Raw genomic sequence first — 13,714 nt, forward strand, 5'->3', positions numbered from 1 at the left:
CTCTCTCTCTCTCTCTCTCTCTCTCTCTCTCTCTCTCTCTCTCTCTCTCTCTCTCTTTCTTTCTACGTGTGTCATCCTGCGTTCGGGAAACGCGCGTCTTGAAGGTAGGTAACATTAACTACAAGAATTCTCTCGAGAACAAGACTCACTTGTGATTGCGTGTTTGGTGCGACAAGGGTTTCTTCATGTTCGTCGAAAGTAATACAAGTAATAAAAGTACAAACGTAATAAATGATGATACAAAGCGACACGTCACGTCGAGATAAGATAAAACTGTATAAGATATAATCTCCAAAGAGAACCTCGACGTTCACATCGGCTTCTTCACGCATTTCTTCAGCATGCCGATCATTTTGCCGATGCCCTCGTGAATCTCCGAATAAGTGGCGCACGTGTACAACCAGGCCGGCGTGCTGTACACATTGTACTTTTTGCAACGCGTTACACCTCTTACGTCCTTCATCTCCAGCTTGGCTCCCATATCCCGCACCTTCTTGATAGCTTCAGCATGCGGCCATTCTTCTTTGGGCGCTGTAGAATGATTTTTAAATGTCACGAGAGAGAAGGATTATCGCAGAATGCTCGTCAGTGACTCACATTCTTTGCCGAGAGTGACTTTCACGCCATTCAGCACTTTGGCGACAACCGCGCTGGCTATGCATATGCTGCCGATCGGTTTTTTCTCGCAGTAAAAGTCCTCGATGAGCTTCTCCAAGTCAGGTAACACGGTGCAATCTGCGCCCTTGGCGGCGAAATTGCTCCTTTTGAAAGAGAAGTGACAGCTGGATATATTCATTCGGAACTTTCGCTCGACAGAGCTCTTTGCTGTCTTAATCAAACGAAGAGACATTTTGCCGAAGATTCCATAGAATTATTAATAGGAATTTCAGTAATAATTTCATAAAATTTATATGATTTAGATATAAAAGATAGAAATGAATTAGTCATTTCACTCCATATATATGTTAAATTAAAGATCCTATACAATTAGTATATTAAGAATGCATTTATTTAAAAATATATATAATCTCATGCTTAGCGAAATTTTCTTATATGACCTCAAGAAAATTCTTCTAAAGCCACAAGGAAAATATTCTAATGCTAAAAAGAAAAAAACTCTAAGTTATAAGCTATTTTCTTATATTCGAAAAAATCTTATATTCGAAAAAGTAATCTTATATTTGAAAAAATTTACAAAAAGAATATTCCTTTTCTAATAAAGAGAAATAATATCGTGCTTAAAATATTTTCCTTTTGCTTTTAATGGAAATCTCTCGAGACCATGTATAAGCAAATTCGACTGAGAAGATGAGATTATATTATTTATTTATTAAATTATATATTTTTGAGGATGTTTTATATTATATATATATATATATATATATAATTTTTTATTGAGATTGAAATATATTACTGCTCTGTTCCTTGGCTCTATTATCCAATTACTCCGTTATCATCTACACACGTACAAGGTGCGCGCAACGCCGAAGCCTCCAGGTATGATAAGCGCGCCGTGTGTGCAAACCTCACATTCACACAGAGGTTTCACGCACGATCTCGCCAATCTGGCAGCCTCAACGAGAGCATTCCTGGTGGGACCGTTACTGTCCATTTCTTTGGTAAGATGATCAACCACCCCGCACATCTGAATGTCCGGGGCGTAGAAGAGCGGCTTCATGCCTTTCTGACGTAAATGGATGGCCGTCGAGACGGCTTCCGAAATTTCCGTGCCGTCGAGTGCGCCGCATCCGCACAGAATCTGGAGTAGAATGTGATGCAAAAAGTGCGTTATGCAGGACGTCTCGTCGTCGTTGTGGGACCTCCTCCAGGAACGAGGTATTCACTGACATAACATTCGAGATTGCGGCACTAGCGCCCAGCGCTAATTGGGAAATAAAAGGAAAATTGCTAATTGGCAAACGCGAACGCCGCGATTACGAATCGGCGCGTGTACACCAGCGGTTCGTTAGGAAACATACACACACGGATCTCGCGAATCGTAAATTGACAAAAATACGCGCGGAATCTTTCTGACGCTGTTTATTAGAGTAATCCCGTAAACGTACGCCCCACGAATCCGACGATTGCAAAAATATATTATCGCCGCAAAAATTTAATAGCTCGGGATAATAACTACCGCTATACTTTCTTGAGATGGTTCTTTTATATAGAAAAACTTTGACCGCTTTCCGCCGCGAGCGCCGATGAAACGCGTCGCGTTACGTCACGCCGCGAAAGTATAGTATATCGACATCGCTCTTAAGCCGTATGCAAAACCACGCGAGGGAAAAGTTTTTAATGAGTGATGTAGTATCGCGAATCCCAAGCGGGCAACCGTATCTTAAAATCGTTTCTTACTCGTCGAGAGAATCGAGCGGACGATTATCTAATAACGTTTCCCTCGTCGACGTTATGTTAGTTTTTCCGACGAGATAACACACAGCGCACGTTCGAGATTGATTTATCTCGAGAGTGCAATTTTTGTCTCTTCCGTATCATTTCCGTGAAAAAAACTGCCAATCACTGTTTCGTAAAAGCTAACGGCAGAAATGCGAAAAAATGATAGCTTGACAAAAACTCTAACGACGGAAACAACAAAATATCCCATGCGCTATCCTTACGTGATAAAGCGAATGCAACAGCAACTGAAATAATCTCTATCTGAGCAGAAAAAATTATCATGCATAAATAAACACACGTGATATGGATCGGAACATGGAGATTTCCGTGCAAAGAACTCTTCGTACGTTACAATTATATCATGCGCCGTTTTATTGGAGCTTTAACTTATTTATCATGTGAGAAAACTTGCGCTATTACCACGTAATATCATGATACCTACTACAGCTACAGGCACAGGTTCACAGTCACTGTTCGCCTTGCTTTTTCCGGAGATAATTCGTGACGTGTGCAGGTTATTGGAAAGCGCGGATACAAGGACGGGGGTGTCGCGTCGCAAAAAGACCGCGATTCGTGACCGTAACATATTTGCTCTTGTTGCGCGGAAGAAATGACGAGAATTTTCCGAGTTCACACTGACCGAATGTATGTAACTGCAACTTTTGATAAGTAATTTCTAGAAGAACATCTTTTCGCGAGATACAACACTGCGATTTTGATTTGTTACCGTCGCTATGGACGAGCGGAAACAAGCTCATTGCCCTTCGCGGTGGTGAAGATAGTTATCAATCAGACTCGTATTAATAGTTGTTATTTGAAACTAATAAAATACTCATGTCACATATCAAGAGTGACAACCCATCAAAAGATTATTTCTCTTGAAATTAAGTCTCCTGGCCCCTCGTGTTGTTTATCTCTTTTTAATGGGATGTATAAAAACGACATATGATATAACTCCTTTTACTACTAAATATTTATCATTGTATATAGGTGATCTCACGGTGAAACCACTGTGCTGTAAAGGGTTAACATAAGCCTCGAACAATCGCGCAAACGTTTCTCACATCACGTCCACAGTTTATTCAGAGGACTCACAGTCTCTATTTTTTTTATATAACTTTGTAAAACAGATTTGGTTTGACAAAGCGGATATAGAAAAAAAAATGTTTTATTGCCGTCATACACTGAGGGAAAAATTATCTCAAATATTTTTTTGATGGATGCCATTAACATATTTACTTAAATCTAAATTCTCTTTATTTAAATCAAATATTGTTTACCTGAGTTAAGTAAACAATATTTGGTTTAAATAAAGAGAATTTAAATAAATATATTAATAGCGCCCATCAAATAAATATTTGTTGATTTTAAGGTAATTTTTCCCTTAGTGTATGTGACGCTGGTCTGTAAAATCGTTGCGAACGTGATACACAATGAAAGCGACAACCCCGCGTGGCGGAAAAGTCGCGTCCTTTCTTGTTAACCGAGCTGCGGACGAGCGCCCGCGTAGTTGCGACGGTTTTCGCGAGAGTGCGGATTCATTCGGAAATCCAGTCAGTGCCCTCGACGCCGGGCACTCGAAGTCTCTCACTCCGTCGATACATGACGACTTCGTCGTAACCACGGTCGGTTGAAGTCTCACCTGGTGAGAGCTCGAGCGAGCCGAACGTGCGTCACGGAGGAAAGGATTAGTACGGTAGCAAGATAAAAGGATGAGGGACGCGGTGGAGATGGAGTTAAGAGGAGGAACCCCGTGGCATCTTCCTGTTGCTTAAATAAACATCGGCAAGGTAGGCTGAACTTACTTTATGGCTCGTATAAGCTTTATTGTGCTCTAGGAGCAATTTTCGCTCAGACTATGAATACAAAGCACGCGACGGTGCGGGAGGTGAGATTTAACAACGCCGCGAGGAAAAAAACGGCGGCGCGCGATAGTATATATTGCGTCAGCTCATTGAAATATAAAGTAGTTTGGGAATCCGGTAGGAGAATTGATTTTCACAGCGGCAAACCGATTCCCAACGTCATTTATGAGGAAAACGCGCGTAATGTTCACAATTTATCAATTTTTCAGCTGATCAACATCGGTTATATTTCATCGGTGTAACTAAGTAGAAACTTTCGATTGTAGAGAGTGCGGCTGCAAGGTGAAAGCATAATAAAGCAAAACGAGAAAAATATTTATAAGATGCACGAGAGATTGCGAACGGGGATAATTGTTCGATGAAGATTTCCTTCTCACAGTATACTTAAACGATTGCGCCGCGCAACTCTTGAACAAAATCTGAGATCGCATTATGTAACCGATAAGGGGAAAAAAAGAAGAAAAAAAATCTCGAGTCGCACATCAGATCGCTCGTAGCACGAGCGGAATCGACAATGACGCTTATCGCGCCGCTCGTATGTCATATAAGGCCGCTTTATTATAATTATCAGCGCGAGACGAGCGCACCCCGGAGCGTTGTTTCGCCGCGACACCATTTCCACGATCCCCCTTTTCCGCGGGCCGTACGAAGGCTCACGCATAATCTTATGTAAATCCCAAGCCGCCCTTATGCTCGTGCGTCCTTACATCCGGGAAGAGGATCGTACACACAGGCTCACTCGCTTCTCGGGTTACGCGCGGCGCAAGGGATGCGTAGACGACGCGACGGTTCGGCGGCGCGCATGGGCGAGGGCGCGGGGCTTATATGAATGTTAAAATAAGTTTGAAATTGTCGCGGACAAGTTCGGCCCCGTGGGAGGTACCCGTCGAGTAATTTCACAACGCCGGCGGTTTCGACCCTTCGGCGAGTTTGCAACCAGCGGGCGGATTCGCAGAAACTTCTGCGCCGCGACTTCCGCCACCTTCGCCGATAGCTTGGCGATCGTTCGCTTTGACCCTGGGAGAACGCCGGTGCTCTGCGTGCCGATTTGCTGCGGAGAACGGGAAAAACGAGATACCTGGAGGAGACCCCAACTTGGTCGCGAAACTGGTCACCCGACCGCGTTCTTTTAAAGGTTGATTGTGGGGGAGCGATCAATGTTCTCGAAAGTGTTGCTTCCAGTAACTAGAGAGAGAAGCATTTCCATAATACTGTGGTTATTAGAATCGTCTTATATGCGAAAAGTAATATTAATATTGCGTTATGACAACCATATTTAGGCAAGTGATATCCTTATTGTTGTATGAAATAAGAGAATCAAATTTTTAAATATGAAATGAGAAAGAGGATAGTCGATTACTGCAGAATATCGATATATTCCCACGAAGAACACACTAAAGATATCACTTGCCTCAATATGGTTGCCACAACAAAATTAAAACAAGTAAACAAATTAGTTTTCATCTATGCATATAAGATGATTGTAGCAACTATAGTACTACTTTGAAAATAGCAGACCTTTTTTACACTGAGAAAAAAATATTAAAAAATTAACAAATATTCATTAGGTAGGTACCATTAACATATTTACTTAAATCAAAATTCTCTTTATTTAAATGAGAAATATCTAAATGAAAAAAAAGTCAGACTCTACTGACAGTTTCTATTCTTGCACAGCTAGAGACATATAATAAAGTTGAAAAAATTGATATGAAGAAACTATAATACCGGAATAACTGCTGTAATACGGAAGAACGAGACGTTTAACGTTGAACACAGCCTCGAGACGGCGACAAATCATTATTACGCAGGAGCAATCTCGTCCATTTTCGACAGACTCAACGGCCGATGAAGAGTCTTCTCGCGGGTGAGAGAACTACGCAAGTTTCATGAAAGCTAAGGCGCGAAACGAAGGACAAGGAGTTCGCAATATCGCGAACGGCCTGACGTGCGAACTAAAGCCGTTTCCCCGGCAATGACAGCCTCGTGAGATCCTCGACGGTTATGCGCGTCTCCGTCTGGCGCACCCTCGCGCGTCGTCTCGTTCTCGCGAAAAGTTTAAATCACGAATTCGCGGGGAGAGACCGTCGACGGCCCCCACGGCCCGCAGCACGGACGAGGATTCGGCGAGGGTCGTCGGAGAGTGAGTTCACCGGGCGGGAAGCCTGATGGGTAAATGCGATGTGATGCGAGTAACTGAGTGGCTAATTGAATGAGGTGCCTCCCAGGAGCGCCGATCCGTCGCGTGTCACACGTCAGAATTTGCGCAGCGGGAACGCGAAATTACGACGATTGTCGGTCGTGTGCCAATTATCGTCGCGCGGTATGATTGCCAGTGCGGGAAATTATGCGACCGAGCATACGCCGAATCCTGGCCGATATACACGCGGCGCTCGTTCGTCCGTCCGTCTGTCCATCCGTCTGACCGTCCGCTCGCCAAATCGTAACTGCACCGGATCTCGCTGCACCGCCGCGCGACCACGGCCGCGACATTTCTGCCGATCATTAATAACCCATTAACGGTATTGGACGCGCTTCGATCACGGCGGGATAACGCGCGATAACGACGCGCAAGCTGGAAAAAGAGGTCGTTTGTCAATTTCCCGAACCGGAGCGCCGATTGGTTCCTGAGCAGCGTCACACGACGTCCATACTTTATGGACGTATAAAACTCCAGAGGACGGAGAGAGCGACGCGACATTAAATACGGAAGTGTAACGACCCGGAGATTGCGAATCGCGTGTGCACAATTGAAAAGAGAGTCTCGGGACAGAGGCTGAGGGACGGGCGCGTGTCATCGGGCTCGTCGTTAATGCAAAGTCCGACGAAACTTCCGAGTGAAGGTCGCTGATTTTATTTTAATCGGTCTCCGGCGCGTCGAACGCTAGCTCCGAGCGGATATCCGGAGTATTTAACGCGCGGCGACTGAACGAACGCGGCTCAGTCGTTTAGTTGCGTTTTTGACGACTCGCGCTGATGATAGACATCGGAGACGGAGGGCGGTAAGGGGAAAGAAAGGACCGCCGTAAGTGGACGAGGGCTTACGGCATTGCGGATTGCTAAAGGGGGCTGCTTATGCATTCTTGGCGCGAAGGCAATCGCGGGGATGGCGGGTGTTGGATGCCGTGCGAGAAGCAGACAAGAGAACAATTACGCGCCGTCAGCCCCGTGACCGGCAGGCTACCATGAGGTGAATCAAAACTAGGTGTGTGCCATCACCCCTGGGCCAGGTCTATCTTCGCGCAGCGAGGCCACGTCCCGCGTCCCGGAGGGGAAAGATCGAATCTCGATCGGTGAGCGAGGCTGGCAGAATAGACGAGCGTCTGCAAAGAGCAATTTACGGGCGGCGGGCAAAAAAAAATACAGCGCGCCGAAGGAATCTCGGTGGAAAATTTCAGCGCGCTTTCGTTCGGCCGCCGACCCTATATGTATGTGTGTGTGTGTGTGTGCGCGCGCGCGCGTATGCGTGTATCTCGTTGATTTTTCAATAGAACCGACACGAGATGATTTGTGTATTTTAATTTTCATTCGTGCGTTTCATATCGCTCGCGCGCGCGCGCGCGCGGCAGTTTGCGCCCGACGCGGCTGGTTAATACAGAAGCGACGTTAACGTGTTATTAATCGTCGGATTCTTTTTTCATTCGCGTTCGCACTTTCCACTCGGCGAGTTGCCGGCAAATTTCCGAGCGGCCAATTCGTCGAATTATGAAAAATGAACAGCCGGTGATCCACGATTAATGACGCGCCGGACCATTTATCGCCGTGGATCCCGGACGATGACAGGAGGATGTGGCCGATAATTTATAGCCGCGGATTGCCGGCATGGCATCGCGTGGCGCTCGCCATGAAATAACGAGATCTCTTGTTAAATCTTTATATATATCGGGATATCCCCGGCCAATTTTTGGCCGCGGGATCTCGGATCTCTGTTAAGTAAAAATCTATCGTCGCGGTCGAGTGTTCTCGGCGATTGACGGGCGAACGATCGAGACCCGTCGGGGCAGAGAATTAACTGAGCGAGACTTCGCCCGTGGCGAACTACTCCGCCGAGCAATATCCTTCGCGAGTGTAATCAAGGCAACCGACAATTAAGCACATACGTCAGACGTAAGAGGTTCGCGGAGAATACGACCCGATTTTCATTGGGGCAATCACTTAAGCACATACGTCAGACGTAAGAGGTTCGCGGAGAATACGACCCGATTTTCATTGGGGCAATCACTTAAGCACATACGTCAGACGTAAGAGGTTCGCGGAGAATACGACCCGATTTTCATTGGGGCAATCACTTAAGCACATACGTCAGACGTAAGAGGTTCGCGGAGAATACGACCCGATTTTCATTGGGGCAATCACTTTCCCAAATCACGAGGTGTCCGTCTCGAATCCGTTCCCGTTGAGCAACGTATCACACGTATGCCGAGCGACGTGGAATCTCTCCTCCGCGGCTATGCGTTCCCACGCCGTATACATCATTCGCCCGCAACGAAATTTAAAAGGCCTGCCTATGCGCGAATATCAAGAAAGGCGGAGTTGTGCCATTAAAATCTCCGTAAAGTTCATCTCGCCGGAATAAATGAATAAGTAAGAGGTCTCGTTCGCAGCGGAACGAAGGGGTCGGTCGGCATAAAGCGACGGCATAAAGCGATTTACACCGTCACTTCGGTATTACGCCTGGAAAGGCGCCCTTCGGAAAGAATACGCGGTGTAAATCTACTCGTGGAAATCGGAAGGAAGTTGCAGGAAAAAAAAGAAAGGAATGAGCGCCTGTAAAGTAAAGGGTCAATGCCTCGACATTGACAATACTTACTTGAAAAGGTGGGCTTGCAGTCACGCGAGAATTATCTAGATACGAGAAATCAGCTAAAGATAGTAATTATAAATGACTAGCAAACGCTGCGATATCGCATATGTTTTGTATTTAAGGCTCTTAGATACTCGCATCGCCAATCTCTTTTTAATGACGCCAGAAATGAGAAAACATATGCTAAAAATTTTTGTAAAATACAAAATCAAAATAAAAAGATATATCCACAAAATGACACTTGCGATCGATTAAATACATCTCTATAATATTTTTGCTTGTTTTGATCTCTAAGTACGAATATAATTTTTAATATAAAAAAATTATATATTCTACATTAAAAATTTAAATATTCGTATTTAAGAAGCAATGAGAATATTCAAAGTTAAATATCAGTGCTATTAATACCCAGGCATTGGTGTCTTTATCTCATTTCGTCGAGAAAAAGATTCATGAAGCAAAGCACATACCTTTGCTGTCGCTCTCGACCGCAATTCTCCTTTAATTATACTTTTCTCGCTCCGATGCGACTCGAAACTGTTTCATCGTATCGTTCAGTAAAATGTCTGGATCAATCAAAGTCCACGTTGACGCGCAAAATAACGCAGAATTGACAGAAAATCAGTCGCTCATGAACACGAGGATCGCGCGCGGCTCGATTATACAGTCGCCAATTATATCGTAGCGCGACGGAGGAAGAATGAGTCCTTTTCTTTGCAGGGCGCGAGCAGGCCGGTCTCGAGAATTCGCGACGAGTTTCGTCGTGAAAGAGTTTTATTGTATTTTTTTCATTAACAAGTCCGGCTCGCTCCCGGGAGGTCTGGCGGAAAGTTGGCGGCGAGTTTTAGCGAGACTTTTGTTAATGTTCGGAATTAACGGAGTAAGGAGACTTTAAGTCATAAGGCCCCGTGGGAGAGCACGGGGTTCGACGCGAACTTTCACGATTCTTTATTTCTTTATCAACTCCGACCCTACCGCCGGCCTCCCCTTGCTGCCTTCTTCGCCTTCGTGGAATGCTCGGGCGAGGAGTCCGGGAGTCGAGCGTTTCCTCTTCCTACGCGGCCTCCGTAGCTCCATAATTACTTTGTTCGACACAATTCTCTTATTTTCATCTTTTTTTTCGCGCGCACTTTCTATCGCGTCCGCGAGAAAGTAGGAAAGAGAGAGAGAGAGAGAGAGAGAGAGAGAGAGAGAGAGAGAGAGAGAGAGAGAGAAATTCATAGCCGCCATATAGCTCTCACGTAATAAAGCCGCTATATCACGTACGCTCATACATAACTTCTTCATCGTCTCGCTTCTCCGGTCTCCGCCGGCCCGGATTTCCCTGTTGCGGAGGGTCCGCCGCGAGAGAGATCCAACGGGAGGGACGATTTGGCTCGACAGGCGGTTGATTAGTTACACGAGAGCGGGTATCGCCATTCTACCCCTCTCTTCACTGCTGTACCTGCATCGCGCACGACGATGCACGAATGCCGTTCACCTCGGACCCGGGCGTCGTCAATGGGACGCATATGTCAATCGCCATGCTAATGGCACGTCTAAACGTACACAACGCAATCATGTTACATTATGCGTGACGCTGCGCGCGCGCGCGTTCTAGCCGTGTGTTTAAGTCGAGTGCAAGGTACACATCGGCAACTACGTTTGCACTCTTTGAACATCGCGCCCGTCAAGTCGCGGATGAAAGTGACGATTGAACGGTGTCGGTCAAGCTGTTAATCAACGACGCTCGCGACGTGTCTCTTTGTGTCTAGCAAATGGGAATTGCGCGCTGCTTCATCGCGACGCGCGGCAAAAATACCTTTTCAGTGTGGCTCGTGGCGGCCCGAGTCGCTCGTAACGTCGGAATGACGATGATGGGTGGAAAACTGCCGGGACAAGCGGCTGATTACGGCTCACTTTCTCGTGTTATGTGGATCCCTGGAACAGAGGGTATTCATTCGCATTTTGCACGGTCCCTTTCTCTGGGATTACATAGTTTAGGAATTAGAGCATTTTTTCTCTCTTTTTTTTCGATCAATGTTTACGCCATACATTGGCGAAGCCCGTAAATCTCGACGAGCAATGGTATTTTTCCGCGTGTTCGCAAGCTGCGTGATGTACTGGCCCTATTACGCAGCGCAGTCGTAATTTTTCGTGAAATAATGAAACGCTCCGCTCACTCGAAATAAAAAGAGCGGGCGGTAACGCGGGAGCAAATCGAAAAAAAATATCGTTGCGAGCGCGCACGTGTTTGTTTACAAAAATAACAACTGCTTTTATTGCATTTCCAGCGCGCGTATAAGCGCGATGTAGAGAAACGAGGGAACGGGAAAATTCTCGCGCGAGTTTCGGTAATGAGGCGAAAATTGAGACAGCTTTATTAAGTTGAGGGAAGTTGCCCTGATGAAGTTACAATTACGGCCCCCTTCGCCCACCACGGAAGTCACCCTCGCTGCTAATTTTATTTATTACGCAATTTAAAAATCGATGCCGCGATTCGAACCGATAAATGAGCGGCGGAGAAGTTTCGCTGTATCGTTACTTGGAAAGCCTTCGTTGGAGCGCGTTAAATCCACCAAATATATTTCCGCAAAGGCGAAATGTCGCGTTTCGTTTTCGCTAACTTTTGCAAACTTTTCCTGACGAATGGCACGTGACTTCTCTCATCCGCAGTTAAGAGTGCGTTTCACACTCGAGCGTCTCATAATCCTTCGATGACGGAGCGACAGATATTTTACGTAAAAGTATCTACTTCGAATCCACGGTCACGTTTTCACACAATCCCCCCTCGTGTCTCACACAAATAACGTCACTATGACGCAGCGAGCTTCGCGCGAACGTTCTTGACGAGAAGCCTGATTCAGGATAACAAGTCGCTAACTACGAGGGCATACCAAGCGTGCGCTAACCGAGTTAATCTAACCCGATTAACCGAAGACTAAGGGCTGACTTGGCTTGTGGGGTGAATGCAGAGGAAGTAAATAGCTGCACTGTCAGCTTGCTCATTTTTCAATAATTAACAACTTTATACAAAATGGTACAGAATTTTTCTACTCAATTTAACAAGTTCTACCTGCGCACGAGCAATCTGGACATCCTGCATAATTAATGAACATGTAAAACAACAAATTTTGTGTGTGTGTCTCTTCATAATTTCTTTATTATATAAAGAATTATTTCCTTCATTGACGATGGAAATGTATACTGAATGTCTGACTCAACATGTACCAACAAATGTGCGCGGGTAAAACTTACGTAATTGAACGAAACATTCCTCTACCATTTCACAAATAACCAAGATAATTATTGCTTTTTACTTCCGTGCCGGCCGTGCTGTCCTCGCGCCATTGATCACGTGGCCGGAGCAGAAATGCCAGTTTCAGGATGCACAACTGCACTACATGTGTAGAGGGATAACCTACTCTACAGCGTACGAAAAGGGTGACATCGGCCGATAGAGCGGAATAAACTGAATAAAAAATTGACCAATTTGTAAATAACCATGATGATTATTGAGATTGAAAAAAATCGATATTAAGTTGATATTATAAATGATCAACAAATATACGAGACACTAGAGACGTACAATTTGTCAAAAATATTATACAAAAAAGCCGTATTTTAGATCTCTGTCGTTGTTACTTGTCGGGTTTCCACGTGTGTCGCTAAAGGAAATTGGCACAGAAAAAACTATAATTCTTTGCATCATATAGCGGGTGACGGTGGTAATTTTGCATTTCAATAAAAAATAACGAGCTACGTTCAAGTATATCATTTGGATTCCGTCGTTGACCGTTTATCGCGGTAAAGAGTGAAGATAGCGGAGAAGATTGGATCCTCGATTTAGTAAGCAGTTAGCAGGTAGTGCGAGCCCGGATTACAGAATTAGCCGAAAGACCAAGCGTCATCCGCTGCACGTTTTGGGAGTAGTGGATCCCCTCAAGTGCTGCCAACCTCGTATATCCCTCTGAGACCGTCGTCCAAGGTGGAAGACTTTACCGGGTGCTTGCTTCGTAATTAGCCAGTTTCACTCTCAAAGGCTCGGCTTGTCTCCCTCAAGAGTTCCGACGCGAGCTACATTATTTCACTATTAGCGCGTGAGTGCGCCTCATCGAGAGATATTTATGCCCGCGGACGCCACTGTGTACCGCCTCTTCTCCGGCGCAGTCAGCGTTTGCCCGGGAGACCGAACAGATTCCGCGATTATCGCGCTTATATCCCTTTTTTTTACGGAGATTTCCAGGTTGGAAAAGTAGGCCACGTAGGCCGTGTAGCGTTCCGCGCTGCATCGTGGACACACGTACGGGGAGAGCGAGGGAGAGCATGAGAGAAATGCATCGGTACACGCGCGCATATACACACATACACACCAGCGGACGACGACCACTCTCGTCGTACGCAAGCATTCTACGTCAGGGTAATAAAACATTTCGCGTGCGAGGGTATAATTGTCGGGGTCGGGCCCGTGCGCGCGGTTTATACGGTGCTGGTGCGGCGCGGGACGGCGAGGGATAGTGAGGGGTGTGTAGTCTCTAGGTTTAGGGGCCCCGGGAGGGTACCGCGCCCCCTTTTTCATCCTGTAGTTATTTATCGCCCTGTTTGCTGGTCTCTCTCTCTCTCTCTCTCTCTCTCTCTCTCTCTCTCTCTCTCTCTCTCTCTCTCT

At 45.7% G+C, this 13,714-nt stretch overlaps 1 protein-coding gene across 2 annotated transcripts; it reads right to left on the reverse strand.

Annotated features, from left to right (window-relative positions):
• Nucleotides 1-162: 162 nt before the first annotated feature.
• Nucleotides 163-3,100, reverse strand: LOC116844654 (glutamine amidotransferase-like class 1 domain-containing protein 3B, mitochondrial). Of its 2 annotated transcripts, none has more exons than XM_032816490.1 (4): nt 2,843-3,100; nt 1,470-1,759; nt 598-761; nt 163-531 (listed from the first exon to the last, which is right to left on the reverse strand). In XM_032816490.1, exons 1-4 carry the CDS (start codon nt 2,984-2,986, stop codon nt 311-313), a joined length of 819 nt encoding a protein of 272 aa, XP_032672381.1. In that variant the 5' UTR covers nt 2,987-3,100; the 3' UTR covers nt 163-310. The 2 variants fall into 2 exon arrangements, with proteins under 2 accessions (XP_032672381.1, XP_032672382.1); XM_032816491.1 differs by having other exon boundaries at nt 1,470-1,882; nt 2,843-2,976.
• Between the last annotated feature and the right edge of the window lie 10,614 nt (nt 3,101-13,714).

Source organism: Odontomachus brunneus, unplaced genomic scaffold (assembly GCF_010583005.1).
Source record: "Odontomachus brunneus isolate Ranch 3 - 2012 unplaced genomic scaffold, Obru_v1 Obru_scaffold_044, whole genome shotgun sequence".
NCBI lineage: Eukaryota > Metazoa > Arthropoda > Insecta > Hymenoptera > Formicidae > Odontomachus > Odontomachus brunneus.

Coding starts and splice junctions, on each gene's coding strand:
- LOC116844654 (XM_032816490.1), bottom strand. CDS start 2,986: ATGTTACGGTCACGAATCGCGGTCTTTTTGCGACGCGACACCCCCGTC. Junction 1,760..2,842: donor AACCTGTGCCTGTAGCTGTA/GTAGGTATCATG, acceptor ATTCTACTCCAG/ATTCTGTGCGGATGCGGCGC. Junction 532..597: donor AGTCACTCTCGGCAAAGAAT/GTGAGTCACTGA, acceptor ATCATTCTACAG/CGCCCAAAGAAGAATGGCCG.